General features: G+C 42.4%; 2 protein-coding genes across 2 annotated transcripts; both read left to right on the top strand.

Moving 5' to 3' along the window:
• nipsnap1 (nipsnap homolog 1 (C. elegans)) lies at positions 1-4703 on the top strand. The gene is made up of 10 exons (XM_083674212.1): positions 1-120; positions 1231-1352; positions 1806-1851; positions 2037-2131; positions 2380-2450; positions 2696-2836; positions 3391-3422; positions 3562-3656; positions 4226-4309; positions 4547-4703. The coding sequence occupies exons 1-10, from the start codon at positions 47-49 to the stop codon at positions 4609-4611; spliced, it is 825 nt and encodes a 274-aa protein (XP_083530338.1). The 5' UTR covers positions 1-46; the 3' UTR covers positions 4612-4703.
• A 1041-nt stretch (positions 4704-5744) lies between these two features.
• Positions 5745-18314, top strand: castor1 (cytosolic arginine sensor for mTORC1 subunit 1). Its single transcript, XM_083673854.1, has 9 exons — positions 5745-6020; positions 10830-10900; positions 12021-12214; positions 12903-13038; positions 13572-13695; positions 14058-14168; positions 14488-14570; positions 14772-14866; positions 17099-18314. Exons 1-9 carry the CDS (start codon positions 5908-5910, stop codon positions 17165-17167), a joined length of 996 nt encoding a protein of 331 aa, XP_083529980.1. The 5' UTR covers positions 5745-5907; the 3' UTR covers positions 17168-18314.
• Positions 18315-23105: the final 4791 nt, after the last annotated feature.

Below are 23105 nucleotides of genomic sequence, written 5' to 3'. Positions count from 1 at the left end.
GTCGTTATAACTTTGGTGAGGGGTTTTGATACAGTTCCTGAAGGGGATGGCGGCGACGTGTTCAATTTTACCAAAAGGCCTGCTACTGTACAAGAATGCTGTCAAGTTGCAGGTCGCAAGGTAAAGCGAAATCATGTTTAATTTTGAAGATAAGTGATTTGATATCCTAAAGAGCATTTGTAATGTGCCAATGCGTATTCTTACACAGGCTCACTGACAACTGCAGAACTTCAATCATGCTGAACATCCAATAGGCCTAAATGTTTGATAAAATAAAAAAAACGCCAATGCATTTAGTCTCTGCATTTATAATGGAACTTTGAACTGGAATGTCAGTAGCCAACAACCTACTGTTAAATTATGAAAAGTTGCAACACTAACAGTGTCCAACTTTTAATCATTTGCTCGGCAGCACTGAACTTTGACCCGTTTCGGATTTTCTATTTTGCAGCGTTATCAGTGTGACAATGTAACCTAGACAAATGGCTAAAACCTAAAGTGTTATAACATAGCAAAAGAGGACGTGTTTTTAAAACATCATAAAACTTTACCTATTCTTTCCTCAACTGCACAATAATGGCTATCGGCATGCACTACCAGCTGTTAACACCATACAGCTTAAGGAAAACCCATATCTTGGGGAGTCTTTCTGTCTGCGGGCCTTAGTTAATCTATCACTTAAATTAAATGACTTAATCAATCACTAATTGCTTTGAGTCAGTGACACCAGAGTAGATTAACTATTTCTAATCAGTGAGTTCCTTGATTTAATCTTGTGCTATTGAGCCACGACCAAAGCCAGAGATCACCGAGAGTCTCTCCGAACTTGATAATGGGGATGACATCTTCTTCACACAGTTTACAGCGTATCAATAAGCTTCTTCAATGCTGGTGCTCGGTCATCGTACCTGGCGAGCGTAAATGTCTATTTGACTACAGTCCTACCCGTAGTGTAATCCAGGGGAGGCTGGTGGAAGTAGAAATCAGAGGGAGGGCTCATTGTAACGCATGGATTGGAATGAGGAATGATATCAAACACAATGGTGTAACCCTTTCTGCCGACTGTTGACCTACGGTGGGTACATGACCCGTACTGTTCAAAGCCATTCTTTCTTTCTTTCTTTCTTTCTTTCTCTCTTCTTTCTACAGTGGCCTTCGTCTACCTACTCTTCGGTGCTTTGTTGTTTCTGATCCTTCCAAAAACGTTTTGTTATCTCTTTTATTGTGTAGGAGGTATTCAGAGAAGAGTGACAAAGGATGGTTCAGTTCCATGTTTAAGGTGGATGCCAGGAAAGATGCCCACTCCAACCTGTTGTCCAAAAAGGAGACGAGCAACCTGTACAAAATGCAATGTGTGTATCTTCCATTGGACTACCTTTGTGTGTGTGTGTGTGTCCATAGAAAACACATGGATTAACACTAAAGGGGTTGTTAAGATATCAAATGTAACCTAATGTGGTACAATTACAACAAATTATATTAAATTGGACTTGATTTTACATTTTAGCTCAGCCTCTGTGTGACATTAGATTTGTCTCTGGTAAACAGTGAAATAATTAACTTAATTGGATGCTTTTGCCCAGAGGGACCTTAAAAAAAACAACAACAAACGCAGTACAAGGGCCGAACTAAAGGATATAAATATCCAATGTCAACGTGTCGTTCTATCTGCTTCTAAAGCAAGATTCGCGACAACATTGTATATATTAGGAGTTTAGCTGTGAACGTATTTTTGGATTGCTGATTCTAATTTCACATATTTAGATTTGATTGATGTTGGTTTGTGCTTCTGTACTTCCTCTCAGTTCACAATGTCAAGCCAGAGTGCCTGCAAGAATACAACAATCTCGAGTGAGTACATTTTGACGCTTTTTTAAAATTTTACTCATATGTGCTGTAAACGTTCTCTCTCGTTGTTCACACTGTAGCATTTGATACTGTAGGTGTCCATCTTGGACTGTGATAAAAGGGTGATACAGACGTAGATATATCGCTCCACTAATCATTTTTATTTATTTCTTCTCCCATTACCCCAGGGCTGAGGTGCATAACAAACTCCACGATGACCAGGACTATCCCTGTGAGGTAGTGGGCAGCTGGAACACCTGGTATGGAGACCAAGACCAAGCAGGTATGGGCCAGACAAAGTACAGAAACTGAGAGAGAAATCTAACTATTTAAAAAGAGGAAATTGTATATCTTGAAATCCCAAATATAGTCTAATGTAGTGGTCTATGGTCAAATAGTGCTATTTAACACATACTTTTAAGATGTGAGAGCACCAGTATGATGATGACACTGTAGAAGAAGTCCCTCTTGCTGGCACAGTCTAATGGCTTGGATGATGCAACAGTGACATCTGCTGTCTTTTTGTTGTAGTGCACCTCTGGAGATATACTGGAGGCTACCCAGCCTTGACTGAATGCTTGAACAAATTGAACAATAATAAGGTACTTCACAATAATAAAACATTGTATTTTTTAGGCCTAGAATGGGTTGATACAGCAAACAAATTTCACACCAATATCTGAAAGCATATAGAGGAGCATTGAAATCAATCATTGATTACTTTTTTATGATGAGCATGTTTTACATAATAAAAAATAAACATTTTACTGCTAGCCTCTAAGATGTTCGTATCTTCTGTGTTTTGATGAATTTATCTTTTTTTCAAACCATGTGTTTTCCTATGAAGGAGTACTTGGAGTTTCGTAAGGAGAGAAGTAAAATGCTGATCTCACGGCGGAACCAACTTCTGCTGGAGTTCAGCTTCTGGAACGAGCCAATACCAAGACCAGGACCAAACATCTACGAGATGCGCACATACCAACTCAGGGTAAGAAACTAGCCTGGGTAGGTCTTCCAACACAAATGTTAAATCCCTTTTATTATCTAGTTCAAAAACATGGAGACACCATAAAGGCCTAAATGTACTTATACAAATATAAATGGTGATTGAACAATACGTATTGTACCTACCTAAAAAAAGTTATTCTTCCTTCTTCTAGGATTGTGACTGCCAATCGCCCCTGGTCCTACCATAGATTACTTGTTCTTATGATGACTGATGGATAAATGATTCATTTACTTAAACAAATGTATTTGTTGTAAGTCGCTTTGGATAAAGGCGTCTGCTAAATGCCGTAAATGTAACGTACACAGTATACCTGCTCCCAAACACGACCAACTGGTCTGACTGTGTGTCTAAGCTTCACACACCATTGTGTGCAGTATGTTTTGTTTACGAGTATAATTATCTGCTCTTGCATTCAGCATCTATAGGACACAGGGTGGCTTCAAGTTCAAGTTCAAAGCCATGTCTGTTATAATACTTCAATATGATAATTCAAATAACGCCATTCCTGTCATCTATCTCTCCACCTCTTCCAGCCTGGAACCATGATTGAATGGGGGAATCATTGGTAAGGCTTTACATTTTGCTGATACTGCAAACAGGCCTTTGTTTGGAAAAAAAAGAATGCAGACTATCAGAGTACATTTACTGCATACAATGCCTAACCAGTGAAGGCCTCAGTGAACTATACTATATTTTCTCTATAGGGCACGGGCCATCAAATACAGGCAAGAGAACAATGAGGCAGTTGGGGGATTCTTCTCTCAGATAGGCGACATGTATGTTGTTCACCATTTGTGGGGTGAGTTGGCAGGCAGATGTCGTGGTCCTCTGTGGCTCAGTTGGTAAAGCATGGTGCTAACAACGCTTAGGTTGTGGGTTTGAATCCTGCTGGGACCATATATACTGAAATGTATGCACTCACTGCAATGTAAGTCGCTTTGGATTAAAGCATCAGCTAAATGGCATATATACAGTACCAGTCAAAAGTTTGGACACACCTTGCCAAGAGTGTGCAAAGCTGTAATCAAAGCAAAAGGTGGCTATTTTGAAGAATCTAAAATATAAAACATATTCTGTTTGTTTATCACTTTTTTGTTTACTACATAATTCCATATGTGTTCCTTCATAGTTTTGATGTCTTCAATATTAATCTACAATGTAGAAAATAATAAAAATAAAGAAAAACCATTGAATGAGAAGGTGTCCAAACTTTTGACTGGTACTGTATGTCAAATCGCAGTAATGCTATGTATTGTAACTTAGTGTAACGTAACAATGGCTTAGCACTATTTGTTAGTTTGTGACAGGCACACTAGCCTACTCTTCATTCATAATAATTATTTATGTTTTGTCTGGGTCCATCTGCAGCCTATAAAGACCTCCAATCCAGAGACGAGACCAGAAACTCTGCTTGGTTGAAGGAGGGCTGGGATTCCTGTGTTTATTACACAGGTAGGGCACTCACACTCACACTCACACTCACACACACACACACACACACACACACACGGGGTCATGCTGGTTGTCAAATCAGACTGTTTCTGAAGGCTGTTTGTAAATGCTTTAGATGGTCATGTATTGTATGACTTAAGCATAAATACAAACCTGCCTTGGGAGATTTTAAGAAATCGATCTTGACGTTAAACCATAACTTGACTCTAATCTCTAATCTCTGGCTCTATCTCCCAGTGCCTCTGATCAGAAGCATGGAGACCAGGATCATGATTCCCACCAAGAGTTCTCCTCTGCAATAACACAGATGGCTCAAGTTGTGCCTCTCTGGACGATCAAAGGAGGAGAAGATTACCTTGTGTTCATGGGAGGCTGGTGGAGGTAGAAATCGGAGGACGGGCTCATTGTAATAAATGGAATAATATTATTATTATTATTATTATTATTATTATTACTACAATGAGCCTGTCCTCCGATTTCTACCTCCCCCATCCACCACTGCTTGTGTTATAGATGTGATAAAGATGTTGTTATCCACCGTCAACAACCATGCTGAAGAGATGAGGTGTGACAAATGACAGATTGGTTATGTTTGTAGATGTTCAGACCCGCTGGACCCGTAGTAAGTCAAGCATGGGAAATAAAGTACCAGTGGTTGGAAAGAAACTTGTATTATGATTGTAATGCTAAAATTCATACAATACACATGGCTATGGAATGCAATTGTATCAGGTATAATAAACATACTATAGGTTAATGTGAACTAAGCAAATGCTGTATGCTGAAGCCCAAATACTGTATGCCAAACATTGTATAACTATATGTATGTCTATGTGTATTTGTTTTGGTTCAGTATTTTGTCATCATGTACATTGTTTCATATTAATTGATTGGTGTCACATTTAAATGTTTTATAAAATGTTCTAAGTGGTGCCAACATTGAGTTGTGTTGTTGTGATGTGAATATGCATGATTTGATCTGTCAAGTGGGAGTCAGTAGGTGGAAACATGTTCGAGGCAGACCACGAGGTAGACCATGCTTTTTCATGGTTGAATTCATACACTTAATTTGAAAAGACATGGACCGGTTTGGAGCTTTAATTGTGTGTGTGTGTGTGTGTGTGTGTGTGTGTGTGTGTGTGTGTGTGTGTGTGTGTGTGTGTGTGTGTGTGTGTGTGTACGCGCACGCGCACGCACCTAGTGCAATAGATCTACAGTGTTGCATGATAATTTCAAAAACAATTTGCAGCAACAGCAACTCATTTGCAAGTGTGTCCAAGGCGCCGATCCGTATGGATATGAAATCATGTCATCTGTAGCTTTAAGACCAGGGGGCGTGTTACAATATGGGGCCGTCTTTTATTTGAATATACAGTATTTCAGTGGAGTCGGATTGCGTCGGATTTTTTCTCTTCATCTGCGACTGATGCAAGACACAGTTCATTGACTAAAGCCTCGAGCGCATGCAGCTTGTCATTGGGAATGCAAAGTAAGACTGACAACGTTAGTTTAGGGGCGTTATTTTCAGTCGTTCCTACAGTTAGATACGCATTCAGTCAATAGCAGGGAATATTGCCCTGTTCAGAGACGACAAAGAAATGGACTTGCACATTCTGGACCACAGACTACGAGTCACCAGCATATGCAAAAGTGGGCTGGTGAATTTTACACACCCCCTGATCAAACTGATATTTCTGCGGAACAGAACAAGGTAAGATTCTCCTTTTGGGGAAATGAGGTCGCTGTCGCTACTAGTCTGTTTGCTAATCTAGTCACGCATCTGACATATAAATATGAGTTTAGCCATAACAGCGACGCTTTCAATCATCAATTACATGCCCTAGGACGCCATAGAGTTAGTGTACCCCTCGTCTCACCCCTGCATCGACTACCCTGTATCCCCTTTCCAATGTGTTCAAAGCAGAGGCCAGTGAAATGATGGAGAGATGTGTGCATTTATTGGCAACATGTAAGCACTCGATGACAATACTAATAATACAATTAGTTATGTCGATTGGTGTCTTCCTTACTCAAATGCAGGATTGTCAATAGGAAACAAGTATAATGGCTATAAAGTCTAGAATAAGTTACAATGATTTGCTATAGTAGGAACCATAAGCAGAGTTCTACAGCCTAATGGTAAACTAAATAAAACAGCTGATTAGTTATTAGAGAGTGCATGCATGTGGCAAAGCAATTCAATAATCAACCTATCCCAGATACATCCAGCTACTTCCACTTTCCCTGTTCAGTGTTCAGGCATCCACTCCCAAATGTGATGACCAAAGCACTTCATATTCAACGGGACCAATCGTTTCTGCAGGACTCTGCCCCAACATGAATGTGCAAAGGCAGACTCTAGCTGTTTAGCCTTAAGGGGTCCGGAACTGATGTCGGTGGCTGCAGTGGCAATTTTTAGTTAATCCCTGGAAATCCTCTCTTTGTTATGCAATTGTTTATTGCTCGGCCTGTCCTGCATACAGTATGCATGGCCCGGAAGAAAGGATCAACATCTGGCCACTATTATGCCTCGTCTATACATGACCAATGGTACAGAATAGAGAGGCTCAACTTGCACTGTGAGATGGTTTATCCATTTACAGTAAACAGCCAGCTACAGTAAATGCAATCCATGCCAAGCCAAGTTGAAGCGCCTATAATTCTTTAATGGTGTCTGAAAAGGTCAGGGTGAAATACATTTTATAGAGCTCACATTGTGCGACATCAAAGCAATACGATCAGCTGTCCTCAAGGACTGGCTTACTGTGTCATAAAAGTCTCACGGATCAATTCAGTTAGCCGTTTATAAGGCCTAACTCAAAGCATCATCTACTCGGCACCATACCGACAGTAGTCTTCTCCTCTGAAAGGCTAAAATGACGCTCATAAAAGCAAGAAATTGCTTGAGATAGAGATTGATCACCCTTGTTGCAATAGATTTGACAGGGCGTTCACATTTTCAAACCATTACAAATTAAATGGGCCATAAAGGTTCTGTGATGAAAGAGTTAGCCCTATCTCTCACCAAAGGACAAGTAGAAAACAAATCTAGCAAATGATCTAATAGGTTGACACTTCCTCATGTTTTAACATTGGGGATGTGTTTAGGCACGTGAGCTGCACTCTGACAGGACACATTGCTTAATAGCACCTTCTAAAGGCCTTAGTCACCCTTTCGGGAAAACAAGTTTGTCACCCTCTTTCAGTCAGACAGTCATGTTTGAATGATGTAGGTCTATACAGTAGGCCTAATGTACATGAGTGTATCTGGGCCTAGGTCTATAGGATATACTGAAGCCAAAGAACAACCAGAATGCACCAGAGTGGCCCTGCAATAGCAGTTCAGGGTGGACGTTATGTGGGTTTTTGTCTGTGTTGGCGTGCTTTGTAGTTATGTCATATTGTCCTATCCTTCTGTTGAGGCCCTGTTGTTTTTCCTGTTTTTGGGAGGGGATCAGGCTATGTGGGAAGGGGGGGGGGGGGATTGTTTCAAGTTGCCATAAATGCAATTGAGGAACATAACAACCCCAAAATGTAAACAACCTGTTTAGAGACGGCCTCATAATGGCCCTAGTTTTGGAGTCGTCCCCCCAGCCCCCCCCTTCATTAATTATTGTGCTCAAGAAGGACCACAAAATCGTTCAAAAGCAAAGTACCATGGCTGGAATCTTAACGAGGTAACCACCCAGTAGAGTGCATACAAAGCAACTAGCTGACCTCATCTGACCGATTCTTGAGCACCTTTCTCATTCAGAAATGAAAAAATAAAAAATAAAAAAAACATTCCAGATGAGCTAGTATTCAACAGTATTAGTTGGTTTGTTGAATACTGAGTAGTGGTGGTCAGTACATTATAGTATTTACGTTTTAGTCTTTGTCACTCCTGTATCCAAACTAGAGAGCTTGTGAGGACTGGTGTGATGCCTGGCCACCATTTGTCTTCACTTGTGGTGAGGAAAGAGTGACGTGACATTATCTCTCTGCTCTGGACTGAGTGTCTGCTACAGTGTCACTAAGTGAAGGCCACCTTTCTCTGTCTATCTGTCTGCACAAATGTTGATTTACAAAGGCAGTACACTGTGTATGAGTATATAACCCTGTATCTCTACCCTACGTGTGTGTTTGCCTGCCTGCATACAGTCAGTCAGTCAGACCAGGCCGGCAGGCTAAGCTCCCTTTCCTCTGCAGCTTGCTAACGAGAGGGCATGGGTCGCAACAATGCTGCCTGTGAGCCAAAAACAATGGGAAGTTTTCCACTTGTCTGCTTCAGTAGGCAGTCAAGGTTGGTGCTGCAGCTGCCTGTCTGTGCTGAGGGGGAGCAGTGGGGCTGGGAACGCTGGGTAAACTTTACCTCTATTGTTCAGGAGACCCTCTGTGAAAGTAGAACACTCATTTGGTCAGGCAGGCTTCAGCCAACTGTAAGGTTGTTGCACACACGGTTGTCCCCAAAAATGACACGAGGCGGTTTAGAACACACAGCATGTCTGTGACATCACCTCACTCTTATCACATTTCCTCAGATTAAACGTCAGTTGCAAATTTGTCTCTCTTTCTCTGTATATTGCTGCCAGATCAAAGACCAACCACCTTGTGCCCCCCACCTCTCTCTCTCTCTCTCTCTCTCTCTCTCTCTCTCCCTCTCTCTCCCTCTCTCCCCCTCTCTCCCCCTCTCCCTCCACAGATTAAATCACTTTTTTTTTTCTTGCTCATCACTGGCTAATCATAACAGTATTGTACCGACAATACAGGGTTCCACTCCATGCATCATGCTATAGAGACACATGAAACAAGAAAGATGGCTGGAATAACAAAACCATGAATGTCTGCTTGTCAATGCCTATAAAGTATTTTTTTTTATATTGCACATGTTTGCTGAACATTGCACAAACAGGAAACTAGATTAGCAAGACAAATCACAGTAGGAAGTTCAAGACTTGGCTACAGAGGATTTAGAGGTTCCTGCCCACATACTGTACTGTACTGTACTGTACACGCCCATCGCAGTAAGAGTAAGTAGAACTTTTATACTTTTATATATATATATAATTTGTCATATACCTCTTTCCACATCTATCTTGCAGGTTTTAGAAAAGCGGAAATTGGAAATTTGGAAAATGGAATTTTGTGGGTTAAAATTAAGCGAGCTGGTCACTGGCGTGGGCTATACCTGCAGGACAGGAAGTAGCTGGATGGAGAGGGTGAGAGGGCAACAGGAAGCCGCGAGGTGACAGAACACAATAGGCTGCTGAGTAAGCTCTATGGGTAGAGCTGTATTCTCTCGCTCTCTCTCTCTCTCTCTCTCTCTCTATCTCTCTCTCTCTGGATTGATTGCCCTCCCGTCTCATGGAGAGGATTAGTTTTTGCTGAGTCGTTCCCCGTACAGGATTTGAGAGTGATACAGCTGTGTGACAGGCAGGGAGGATGGACTGTAGCCTAGCAGAGACTTTGAGGACACAGGGATGTCGAAGCCTACTTCTTAAGGGAAACACTAACACTAAGGGGAAGGATGTTGCACAAACAACACATATAGTACCAAGCTTTGACAAAATAGGGTCTGTCGGCTTCAGTGAGTGAGAACCATAAAGTGCTTGTGTTGGGCTGAAAGTGAATGGGAGCGTACTGTACCCTACTGTAACTGTCCTTGACCGCTTTTTGTTGTTGTTTTCTTTCTACTATCTAGACGCACATCGCAACAAACAGCTTCAGCTGTATGACCTCTGCTCCATCACATCGCCTGCACTAAGATAATATTCCCGCATGCACTGTATGATGCTAACACTGAGTACACTAGCACTTTTGACTCCTTTTTCAGCACACTCCTCTCCTGCGAAATGACTGTTTTGTATTCTTCCCCGATGTCCGATCGCGTCCCATGAGCCTTGTGCGTCCCCGACACTTTCTGTCCGAGCCAGGCCACAGCCTTCCACAAAGGCAAGGTTGAATAGAAGTGAACAGAGTGTCCCACAAGCTACTGTCTCTGGAACCAGAAGTATTTGGGTTCAGAGGACTGGAACTAGCAGACAGCCAGTGCAGACAGCCCCCCCCCCCCCCCCACCCCAACACCTAAATATCCCCACCGCCTGGGCTACACAGCATTAATAAGCAGCCAGCATTAATAAGCAGCCACCATTGAAGCGATGTGTCCCATCCTAGAAGTGGTCTCACTTCGAGAATAAAACAGTGGGTGGTTGAGGCAGACCCTCGTTCGATTGGGTACACACATTGTGAGCAGACCGGGGCAGAGAGGGTGGGGGGGGTGGGGGGGTGTTGGCACAGTGTAGCATAGGCAATGGGCACCAGGCCTAAATCCCCCCTCCTCCATCACTATATCCACAGCAACACTCATAATGGCAATCTGTTGTTTTTGTTTGTTCTAAAAACTGGTGTTCTGTTCTCTCCCCTCCTTTCTCTCTTTGCCTCTCTCTTGTTTCTTGTTCTCTCTCCCCTCTCTGCCCCCCTCCCCCTCTTTGTATCCCTCCCTCCCTCTCTCTCTGTCTCTCTCTATCCCTTCCCCTCTCAGATGCAAGTTTTTCAGTCTGACAGAGACTCCAGAGAACTACACTGTAGTCCTTGATGAGGAAGGATTTAAAGGTAAACACATCTACTTCTCATTACGTTAACCAGCACGGCTTCGCAACTCAGTAAACCCCCCCCCCCCATACTCTAACCCTAGAAGCAAGCATCAACGCAACTTAACACATCTTTATTTTTATTGCCCAAACTTTTGCCTCAGATGTAGTTGATATTAAAGGCACACTCCTCCGCCTCCAGGCTTTAGTCTCTCTCTCTGGATCTATTTTAAGAGGTGAAAGCTGGTGCAGACAATCCACTAGGGGCTGAACCAGAACCAGAACAGTGCCCCTTTGAAAGGGGAATAGAGGAAGACATTTTTCGCAGAACTGATCACAGGATCCTGGGTCTGCTGTTGTGAACAAAAACATTAGTTCCCCAGCCAACAAGTGTTTTTTTTCTTCTTTTTTTTCTTCTTCCACTGAAGTAATTTTGCAAGCCATTTGTAATTCAAACCAGCCTTGAAATTATAAACACTGTTTAATGATGCAGTTCTAATGCAAATACAGAATACAGGTTCTTCTAACTTGTGTCTTTCTGTGAGCCCATATCTGAGAGCACCTACCTGGCCAGCTCCAGGGCAGGTCATACCCTGTTTGAGGAAGGGGGCAGAAGCATCCTGTGGGACCATGTTGGCTCTCTGGGCCCAGGGGTGAAGACCACAGTCTTACATGCCAATTTACTGCCCGTCCTGTGTGAACTGACATGACCTGACCTGAAAGATGAACCTGTTTCGCCCCTGGGGGGCGGGGGGTTTGGGGGGGGGACAACATGCCTATGGACTGGACAGTGAAAGCATAGTGTGGTGGAGGCTAATGAGAGCCACTTCCTGGTTGTAACTCCGAGCTGATGGTTATAAATAGCATTGGCATTTTAGACCCCCATACTCATATGGAGGGGAGGGGGAAAGAGGTGGGGGTAGGGTCGGATAGACGAGGTGGTGGTGGGTCAATCAGAGGAAATATTGTATAGAAGCACAACTGTCCTCAACGCAGGGCTTGGCATTATGTACACAATGATTCAGAAAGTAACCTTTTTAGTTTTCTGTCAGTCAAAGAATAAATGTACTGTGTGTGTGTGTGTGTCTGTGTCTGTGTGTCTGTGTCCTGACTGACCCCCCTCTCCTTCCTCTCCTCTCTAGAGCTGCATCCTTCTGAGCACTTGCAGGTCGAGAGCTCCGTGTGGCTGCCACTCAATGTGGTCTCCAACGGCAACGCCTCCAGCAGCTCGCAAGCAGTGGGCGTGACCAAGATCGCCAAGTCCGTCATTGCTCCGCTGGCCCAGCAGCATGTGTCCGTCTTTATGCTTTCAACCTATCAGACGGACTTCATCCTGGTGAGTCCCGCCCACTGTACGGATCTGCAACATTCAGAAAGTTGAACAGAGAAATGCAACAAAGCTGACATCAAGCCATTGTCTAGGTACCATACACAAATAGATCATGTCTGTTCTAGAAAACACATTTCTATCTGAGAGTTCTGTTACATCCTTCCCCTCCTGAACTACAGTAACCCCTTGCCTAACCGTGACTGTTGCTAGGCAATTTGCTCTGCATTTTTGTCCATTTAACATTTGAACAGGTCAGACATGAACAACTACAGAGAACCAATATCGAGCTAAGGGGTGCTAAAAGCAGTGTAGGAGCAGTTTATGGCTCACTAGGGAAAGTATTAAGTGGACATAAAAAGTAAACACATTGCCAGACAGTCCTGTCAGCAAGTATGTAAATGCTTGACACAGTTGTCCATGAGAGTCCAGTCCGTGGACCCTTTTGACTTAACAAAAAAAAACGTCGGATCTTGCATCAGATAGTATGACTCCCTTCGCCCTACCTTGGTGTCCATGTGATGCAATCGCATTTCTGTTGCATTGCAAACTCGTTTACAATGAAGTGCCAACCAAAGTGTTGGAAGTGACACACTCTACTGTGACAACTGCTCTGTCATAACATTTGCCACCATGTGGTCCCTGTCTGTCCCCCATGTTGTCCCTGTCTGTCCCCCATGTTGTCTGTCCCCTGCAGGTGCGGGAGAAGGACCTGGCGGTGGTGATCCACACCCTGGAGGAGGAGTTCAACATCTACAAGGAGGTGGCAGGAGAGTCTGTCCCCATGCTCAGTCAGGACGTCCAGAACGGATTCCAGAAGAACGGCAAAGAAGGTATGGCCAGAGGGAGAGGGAGGGAGGGGGAGAGAGAGAGGGAGGGAGGGGGGGAGAAAGAGGAGGAGAAAGAGAGAGGGAAGGAGAGAGGGGGAGAGAGAGAGAGGGTGGGGAGAGAGAGGGAGGGAGGGAGGGAGGGAGGCAGGCAGAAAAAGGGAGAGAGGGAGGGGGAGAAAGAGGAGAAAGAGAGAGAGAGGGAGGGAGGGAGGGAGGGGGGGGAGAGAGAGAGAGAGAGAGAGAGAGAGAAAAACAGAGGCTACACAGTAGAGACGGTAAGACGGACAGGGGGACAGAGACAGATGGAGAGACAACCTATTCTCCAACCAGAATCATTGTAGAGCAAGAATGATGATGGGCAACATAGAACAAGAATAACAAATAACAAATCCCCAACATGCCATGAACATGCAGTTGAATCGCTGAACTCTACATCATTTATAATGGCTAGCTGCAATAGTACACCTCAGCTCAGACCACCACAGTGGTATAGTGATTTTAGGGTTCATTCAACATTTCTCCCCGGTTCCCCTTAGCCCCACACCCTACAGTGCACCCGGTGCTGATACCCAAGAACCAGTTCTGTGTGATGAGCCTGGACCCAGACACCCTGCCTGCCATCGCCACAACCCTCATTGACGTGCTCTTCTACTCCAATAGGTGAGCAGAACACCACCCTGACCTGCCCGCTCATTGGTCAGATATAGTCTAGTACATCCCAATAGTTTAAAATGGCTTCCTTTTCTCCATTCCATCTTAAAAGATCTGAAAATAACTTAGAGTGAAGGTGCAGTATCATGTGCTTGCACTGGTTCAGTTTATTCATATAAACAGAAAAAAATAGACAAGGAAGCCACTCCAGACACTTCCTCTTTAGTTTTACAAGGTTCAAATGCTCAGTTGTAGCTTGTAGCAGTGTGTGAATCACCTAATAACCAAGGGTTGATGATTGCTTTGGGGTGATACATTCATGTTTTTAATCCTACGATCCTCATCACATTTTGAAATGTTTTCCTTCTCAGTCCTAAAGAGGGTGCCTCTTCCAACCAGGATCTAGAATGTATCAAGTTCTTCTCCTTCTCCCTGATTGATGGCTACGTCTCTCTGGTCATGGACACAGAGGCACAGAGACAGTAAGACTCTCACACACACACCCCTTTCTGTACATCTGAGCTGCTCTTAAGCTCTCACATTCCACTCTGTGTGTGTGTGTGTGTGTGTGTGTGTGTGTGTGTGTGTGTGTGTGTGTGTGTGTGTGTGTGTGTGTGTGTGTGTGTGTGTGTGTGTGTGTGTGTGTGTGTGTGTGTGTGTGTACACACCTGTGTTTGTACCAATTTGACTGTGTATTCCCAGTGCTATTGGTATCAGTATGGGCCTATGTGTGTGCATGCAAATGTACTAGGTAGAGTAGTAATTACCTGCTGTGTTTGTGTGTGTGTTCCCTTTTAATAGGTTCCCTGCTGATCTTCTCTTCACAAGTTCCTCAGGGGAGCTGTGGAGGATGGTGCGCATTGGGGGACAGCCTCTAGGTTTTGGTAAGGCCTGCTTCTGGATTTAGAAGATTGTATAGGAGGCCTCAGATCTTACTAATAAAAGCCCTATTATACACATGTTGGCCTTCGGTCATACTCTGCTGTGCACTTGGATATTTTAATCTCTCTTTCTTTCCCTCTCTCTGTCTCTATCTCTCTCATTGGATCTGTCTGTCGGTCTCTCTCTGTGTCTGTGTTCTCTAGACGAGTGTGGCATCGTTGCCCAGATATCCCAGCCCTTAGCCGACAGCGACATCTCTGCCTATTACATAAGCACCTTCAGCTTTGACCATGCCCTGGTGAGTACAGTAAGCCTTCAGCTTCCCTACACCTGATTCACCCTCATCAACCTCTATGGAAGGGACACATCCAGAGTCTGGCCAACAGAGGGCGCTGTTCGCAAGATAAAAAAGGAGATTGTGTAAAGATTTGGGATGGGGTCATTTCTGGTCACTATTATTCAGGAGTGAATAATGAATTTTACATTCTTTAACCAGATGTTGATATGATATGGTATGGTATGTTATGTTACTTTAACAGTGGTTTTTATCATATATACAAAAACATGTGTGTCGCTTTGGATAAAAGCTTCTGCTAAATGGCTTATATTGTTATCATAATCAAGTTGATACGAAATGTTATTGCTATTAGCTTGCAGAAATAATCAAATTTTCTACACAATGTTTCACACACAGCAACGAACAAAGACATGCGTATTTGCGTCATTACTCTTGTGAAACTGAAATTATACCAAACCTTAGACTCATTGCAGTGCTTTGTAATGGCTTCATGACATTCATATTCAATGACACAACCATACAATGCATCAAGCATGAATGTAGATCAGAAGACACACAAGCCTCATCTACCACAGCAGGTGTGTGTGTGGGACTGGGGCTGCCTCAGTCTCCATCTATGGTAGGAGAGCAGTTGTCTGGAAACAGAAGCTGCCAGAATGGTGTCAGAGCTAGCTATCAGTTCAATTCCTGCCTGGTCTGTCATGGATGCAGCAACAGGGACAAAAAAAGGCAGGTGATGGTAAATCATAGGCTACTAGTAGACTTTACAACTTGTATGCAGCTGTAGTTCTGTCAGCGCTGTCTGCGCGGAGCCATTTATGTTGTTACATATAAATACATATTTCACTCTTTCATGTTTCACTTCATTTTAATCAGAAACCTTTTTCAAGTGAGATGTGTGTATATATTCACTAACTGTCTGGACACTCAATCTTAGTCATTTATGTCAAAGCATAAAGATAAAACCCTTTCCAAGTGAGGAAATATGCATCTACGCCAACATCTTTGTCACACCATGCGTCACCTAAATGGGTCACACTTAAGGTTGGCGTTGCAGAGAAACGTAGATAAAATGCCTCATCTCTTTCTTCCTTGCCAATGTGATGTCATTGAATTGTCTCTGAAGTCTATGCCAGATGGAAAAACCCACAGGAAGGCAGTTAATACCAGGTTACAGAGAACCACATCAGAAAGGATGTGGTTCATAAAGACTGTGCAGATGCGTTCCTGTGTGCAGGCCCTGTAATAGTAATGTGTTCTAGTGATGCACGGGGTCCTGGGATCATGTCAGGTGGCTTTAGGTCAAATTCTTTGGGAATAAAATGTAGGCTATGTTATGGATTTGGATTGTGTTTCCTACCTTATAGGCTTAGCCAATATATTCCTCTTAAAGTAAAATGATGAAAGATTCTATGTTCACTGTTTTATCTGGATGATGTCAGGTTGAGCGGGCTCGGGCAATGTCTATGAAACTGCAGGGCAGGTGTGGGGTCCATAAATAGCCGACACGCGCATCACTAATGTGTTCATCTAAACAGTTGTTTAAGTTAAGGGGGTAGACTAGTCTTAAAGTAGTACTAAGTGCTAGTCACTTAAGTCAGACGTGTTGCCTCCTACAGATGAAACATGCTCCCCGGCTAACCACGCGCAGAACACAACCGACTATCGTTATTCCTTCAGCCTCCTCCTCGGATTCCTCAGAAGATTTTTTTTTTTCTAGCTTTTGAGAACTTCTCGAACTTCCCAAAAGCTTGATTCACCTCTTCTAGAAGTACAGCATTAGCTGGTACGGATGGCTTGAGACTACAACAGTGCTAGCGTTTATCATTGATGACATCATTACATGCAGGGCCTATGTGGAAGTCTGCCTTTTGAACAGTAGCATAGGCTTTATCGGTAGGAAAGGACTATTGATGTTATCAGCATTCTTCAGAACCTTTATCCACCTCATGTGGTAAAAAGATAAATGCGATTCATTTTTGTGACACTTGAATCATTTCCAAGAAACTTACCCATGCTTAACCACATCTGCCAGTGGTTCGGTTGACTGATATGCTCCTATCATTTCTGGATCTAAAAATAATCTGACATTATGTGCATTCCTAAACATACAGGTGGTCTATTGAAAACTGCAGTCTTGCATGCTTGCATGCTTGACCAAGATGATCAATTCTCTTCATGTCCATTCTATTCTACTCTTCTATTTTTCTGTTCTGTTCTGTTCATCCCTAGGTCCCTGAGGAGGACATAGTGAGTGTGACTGACATGCTGCAGCAGCAGAGGAAAGAGCCTGCCTGTTGATGGAGACGGAGACGGCAGGCAGTGGCGGCTTGTTCCCTGTGTCCCCTCGGTGTGCTGGGGTGGACAGGGCAGCAGACAGGAGGAGGAAGCTAACTCTGTGCCTAGACTAGCACTGCAGCGTGAGCAGTATTAACCATGAACGTGTTGCCATGACCACCAAAAGAGGCATCTCTGAGAGGCGTCTGTGAAGAGGGCCTCTTATCTTATCCCCTTGGGGGTACGCATCCCCCCCCCCCCCCCCCCCCCCGAACCTCCACACGGCGGGACTTGAAATTTGGAGTCTAGTTGTGTTTTTTTTTTTTTTCCCCCCTAAAGTTACTCGCCTGCGTGATGCAGGGCACATTCACGTCATTAGTACTGTTAACAACACGACTGAGTCTTCCAGTGCTGTTTATATCGTAACGTTAATGCTATGTGTCACAACGACCCCCTTTGTGTCAAAGGTCATAAGTGGATTCATGTGGAAGTGAATTACGTGAAGCACAATTTTGCTGGTTTAGAACCTCTCTCTCCACGGTGCTTTGTGTTTACCTGCTGTATCTTCACAAATGTTTTACTTATGGTAGGGCATTTACGTTTCCCAGCACACCCCACTCAAGCTACCCACAGCCTACCTACAGCCCAAGTCTTATTGGGGTCATTTTAGAAAGGTCAGGCTTGAAGTATAGTGGCAAACAGTCTTATGTTAATTATAAAAAGAATATACAGTAAGCTATATATCAGAATTTTATTTTCATGAAGAGAGGGGTCTGAATTTAGTTTTACTAACAAAAACCCAATGCAGGTAATGTTGCAAAAATGCTACAATATTCCATGATCATCATAGATAAAGTGCAGCTTTGGTCAGTGCCGTGATGCAGTTACAACATCATGATGCTCATTTATTTTTTTAAAGGTCAACATTTCTGTATTTTTGTAGCATTGTATTTCCTTTAAGATCAACAACACTATGTCTTATTTCAGTTTTCTTTTCAATTTATTTGCACAGTAAACAGAACTCTTTTTCATTTCCATGTAAACTTAGAATAAAGCTACTAACTCATATCATTGCAAATATTATTTTCTTTGGTACAATGACATTTTGTAGAATTTAAAAAAGTATTCTGTCAAATACGTGTAAATGTGATGCTTTATTCAATAAAGAGTATTGAATTAAATAATGACTATTGGACTTTGTTGTACTGTACATGGATTATAGCCTTATATTGAAAATATACTGTAGATCTGTAAAACTTTGGTGCTGGTTTTGGAATTCCATTCCTCTTCACTTGAATCATTCAAAAAATTCAGTTATCTGGTATTCCTCAGGAAATCATCTGACTGCTGTGGATTATAAAGTACGCAATATGTGTTAGTCATAGAAATACTGTATCAAAGTGAAACATTTCTCAGTCTACAGCTGTTATGAATTTGATAAACATTGAATATTCAGTTGCATTCCAAATAAAAGCGGCATCCCACTGAACCACAAGGTCCGGGGATGGGTGCATGTGCTGAGTGGCCACAATGGGAAACTCCCAGTTGACAAGTCATTATTTCAGGTGTGGCGTACAAGCAAAAAAACACATTCTTTTATGGATGTCATGAAAATCTACCAATCAGGTGATTTTTCTAGTAGAGTGTTGAGATCTAATTGCAGGTTGAATAGCAGGTATAGCTAACCCTAACACCCTTGTCATTTGGTTAGCCATGATGTGCCCAAATTGTCTTTCTCATTACAAGTGGCCATTCAACTTCTTTACTTTCACTGACTTTGTAGTTGCTGGAGTAAGGGTTACGACATAATACATAGTGGGTCATAGGAGTGATAAAGTATTGTTGCGTTGTTGAATGTGTGTGTGTGTGGGGGGGGGGGGGGTGGGGGGGTGCATGTGTGCATGTGTGCAGATGGGAGGAGATTATAAGATACTAAAAATACAGAATTGATGAATTCCAAGAAAACTTGTTGACGCATACAAAGGTGATTTCCTCCTTTAGTTGCTTGTTTCGATCAAACTGTTTCCAAGACAGCTTATATATATATATATCTGTGAGCAGCTCAACCCATTGCTGATATCACTATGGCTAATCAACAGCACAGAGGATCTTTAAGGCACTATGGTAACTACTACCCTGAATATACATAACATTTGTTTGTTAAGTTAACAATCATGTACTGTATGTGTACTATGTCTTTCACTAAACTAAATTAGTATTTGACAGTTTTTGTTCTAATATTGCATGTCATAACAATTAGTTTGACAAAGAGCAAAGTTCTACAGTGTATCATGTGCTGTGTCATTTGGTGCTGATCTTTATTGCTCTGCATGGGTTAATGCACTGGTTGTATGTTGTCATATTCTTAAAATATAGCCTAGCTTTATCTCTTCCATTAAAATAACCATACTCCTCCCCAGGTTTGCTCTCTGTTCTCCTAGTCATAGCAATGGGGACCACACATGCAGCACCCTACCCTAGCACTTGGTTCAAATGTACACAGTCGTTAGAAACAGCCATAAAGCTGTCGTCATTGACGTGCCATGAAGCCCAGAAACTCCTGAAAGATTATGTAAGTATGGGGACAAACTTCAATCTGTGACCACTGTTCGAACCCCATCTCTCTGCTCACTGGTCAGAGATGACTGTAGACTACCGGCTCATGCAAATGTGACTGTGGTCATCATGTATGGGTGGGACGGACCTGTTCTGGTGAAGGTCTGATGAGTTTAGAATGATGACTGTTCAAATGACATTACATGGATATGTATATGACAGCATTTCAAACACTCACTGTAGTGTTGCTAAAAATACCTACCAGTGCTCAGGGTGTGTCCCAAACAATAACTGATCCCTAGCAAAACACTTGAGCGTTGGTCACTGCTCTAAACTTCACAAACTGCATAATGTGACATTCAATTAATTGGCTTGAGTTCCCCTGCTTTCCCTGTTCCCAGATGGATACGCATGGCTTCGAATCAGATGACCCTGATGTAACGGGAGTCCCTGAGGTGACCATCACAGGATCCACACCTCAGGAGAGGCTACAGAGCATCTACACAGGAACCAGACTCTTCCAATGGCACATCTGTAAAGTAGCGGGGCACAACCATGACCTGTCAGGGGCCTCGGACATGAATGCTGCTCAGGTCCATCTCGACCACCTCTCTACACAAACAAAGAAACTTCTAAAAGTCCTGTACCAAACCCCGCCCATTGAGGAGACCATACCAGAGGTAACCTGGGATGGGGACTACCAGAAGAAGCTGTATGGCTTGGCTGTCCTGGCCAGGCACAAGGAGTTGTCCTGGCAGGTTAGGATGCAACTTGAAGACCTCCAGAAGCAAGATGTGTGTAATAAGCTTAAAGAGGGTTAAGAAGCAGGGTTTGGGCTCTCATGGGATATTATATTCCAGGATATTTATTCATGTTACATTTCTATTTATTGTTATGTATTCAGGCAAATTATGAATTAATCAGGGACACATATTCATACCGTTTGTAAAGAATCTTTGAAGTTGGATGTATGTACAGTATTTATCAAAATGTATTCCGTTTTCATTATAATTTATTATCCCAATAGTCCATAACATTGTTGTTACATAAAATAAATAGTTTTGACTGTAAGGATCTCACTTGTACTGTCCTCTGCTCTTTTAAGCTATTGTCACTGATAGCCCAGCCATTTTCTGTGTGTGTTAACTGCTGTTGGTCAATGTATCACAGGTCCAAACAGTCCTTCCATGTCTCACTGGGGCGTTGAGGGCTGTGGTTAGTGTGTCAGGAAGCAGGATGCTCAAGAAGCTTCAGAGACAGACTTTGTAATCACTCTCATCTCATGACGTCCACTGTGTATCATCACAGATAACAGACTGACACAGTTAGTTTGGTTATGTCTGTCAGTTAGTTTGGTTATGATGCCATGGAGGGTTGAATTCACCAGTACATTGGGTTTGTGTGTGTCCAGTCTGGGCACCTTTGGTCGCTAAGCTATAGTATGTCAAGCAAAGAGGCACCAAAACTGGATCTTTTCTTGTATCAACAATACACCCAATAAATACAACTTTTGATAATCATATGCATCTATGACTCTTAATTTACTTGTTTATGTTTGTTTATTTGCTTGGATTTGTTTGTAAAGCTATGCATATCATTATGGCCTACCATACACTCACAAAACAAAAACAAGCTACGATGTTCAATGTTGTTTCTACTTAACATGATCACTACACATGATCTGCCCAAGCAGGATATGTACTTAATCTGTTTCCCCTTCTCCCCTCTCTCTTCATTCTGATACAGTATATACCAGTTAGGGTAACAGCAACAGGCCACCTAGAAAACTGACTTGTCTTATGCGTAAAGACGCCTACGCCTACAGTAGGTATGTGTGTGATAACTAAAGGGAATCCAGCATGTTAAATAAATGAGCTCATGGATGGATCATTTAATGGCAAATGTCTCAGAGATGTTTACATGAAATGAAATGATTTTGTTGCATGTATATTGCTTTACACATATAGTAAGTGCTGAAATCAATACAAGGTACAGTACAATTGTACACAACAGGCCATGAAGGATGGGCTGATTACTGTTTCTCTTTACAAACCTCACTACTGTACACCTCTTAAGCTTCAGTGACAGCTATAATATGGACATTGCATCACTAACATTTACACTTGCTACAGTAAAGCAATTCAAGCTTTTCATGAAAATTAAATACCTATATAGCAAAACAGCTCAAACATCAGCCAAGCAAAATAACCTTATGTTTGTCACAGGAGAGCATAAAAAGTCCCTTTAAGGAAACCCATCTTGATTGATTTTTTGGTGGATTGCAAGATATGAAAGTTCGTCATATCCGTGGTTTTTTCACTTTATTACTAAGCAGTGTGAATATGAAACAGTTGTCTTGGTTTTAGGAACTTTTTCAATATGAAGTCAACAGCAGGTAATTATTCAACATGTGTGTCTCCAGCTATCCTTTGTTGCAAACATTTTTACATTACATTTACATTCTTTACATTTAGCAGACGCTTTTATCCAAAGCGACTTACATCAAGGACATTATTATTTTATTTTTTTTGCAGAATAGCGACAACTAACAGCAACACACTGAGTTAAACAAGATTAAATTAATTGACTTAGTCTAGAGACAGGGTTCCTCACTCAAATCCAAATGTACTTTGTTGTAAACAATATTACAGCAACATATAGAGTATATTACATATATTTCATTGGATTTCAAATTCCACAAAGATTACCTCTTTTACAAGACATCCTATGACCTTAATAACTTTCAATTGTAAAACACTGCTGTAATAACGCATCAACGTCTCTTTTCTTTTCCAGGATTATTGAAAGCCCTGTGCGTATGTGTGGTGGTGCTCGGTCTGGATGCTCTCCCTGTTCAACCGAAACATCAGGTCAAGAGGTGCAAGGCTAAAGAACTGACAGCCCACACTAAGCACTCTGTCGAGAACAGCTTGACCAGCCTTGTGAGTACAGTACAGTGGCTGTATCCCTCTGTTATCCAATAGCCTGTAGTTGGTGGTTGCATGTTTGCTTATGACATACTGTAATGCTATAGTTGCGCTGTCATACATGCATGTCTATTCCTTCCTATCAGTGAATCCTATTCTATTATTTCCTTGTTGGATCTCATTATACTCCAACACTGACTTGATACAAAACCTATGATCTGACCAAGTAAAACTAGGCCTTAGTTAAAGACTATTACCAGAGAATCTCTGATATAACCAGGGCCCAGAGTTTTTCCTGATTAGGGTGAAACAGGGTAAAAGTGACAGAACTCCTGACATCTTTCAGAAACATTCCCTCAGCCAGCTCAGAGGTTGTTTGTGGATTATTGATCGCCCCCATTACTTCAAAGATTCAGTCCATGATGAGATAAGAAAAGGAATTTACTGCACATTTCTATCACATCAATTCATATTGACTG

This window comes from Argentina silus, assembly GCF_951799395.1.
Source record: "Argentina silus genome assembly, chromosome: 7".
In the NCBI taxonomy this organism is placed as follows: Eukaryota; Metazoa; Chordata; class Actinopteri; order Argentiniformes; family Argentinidae; genus Argentina; species Argentina silus.
The sequence above is the reverse complement of the archived record's forward strand: the minus strand, read 5'-3'. Positions and strand labels throughout refer to the sequence as shown.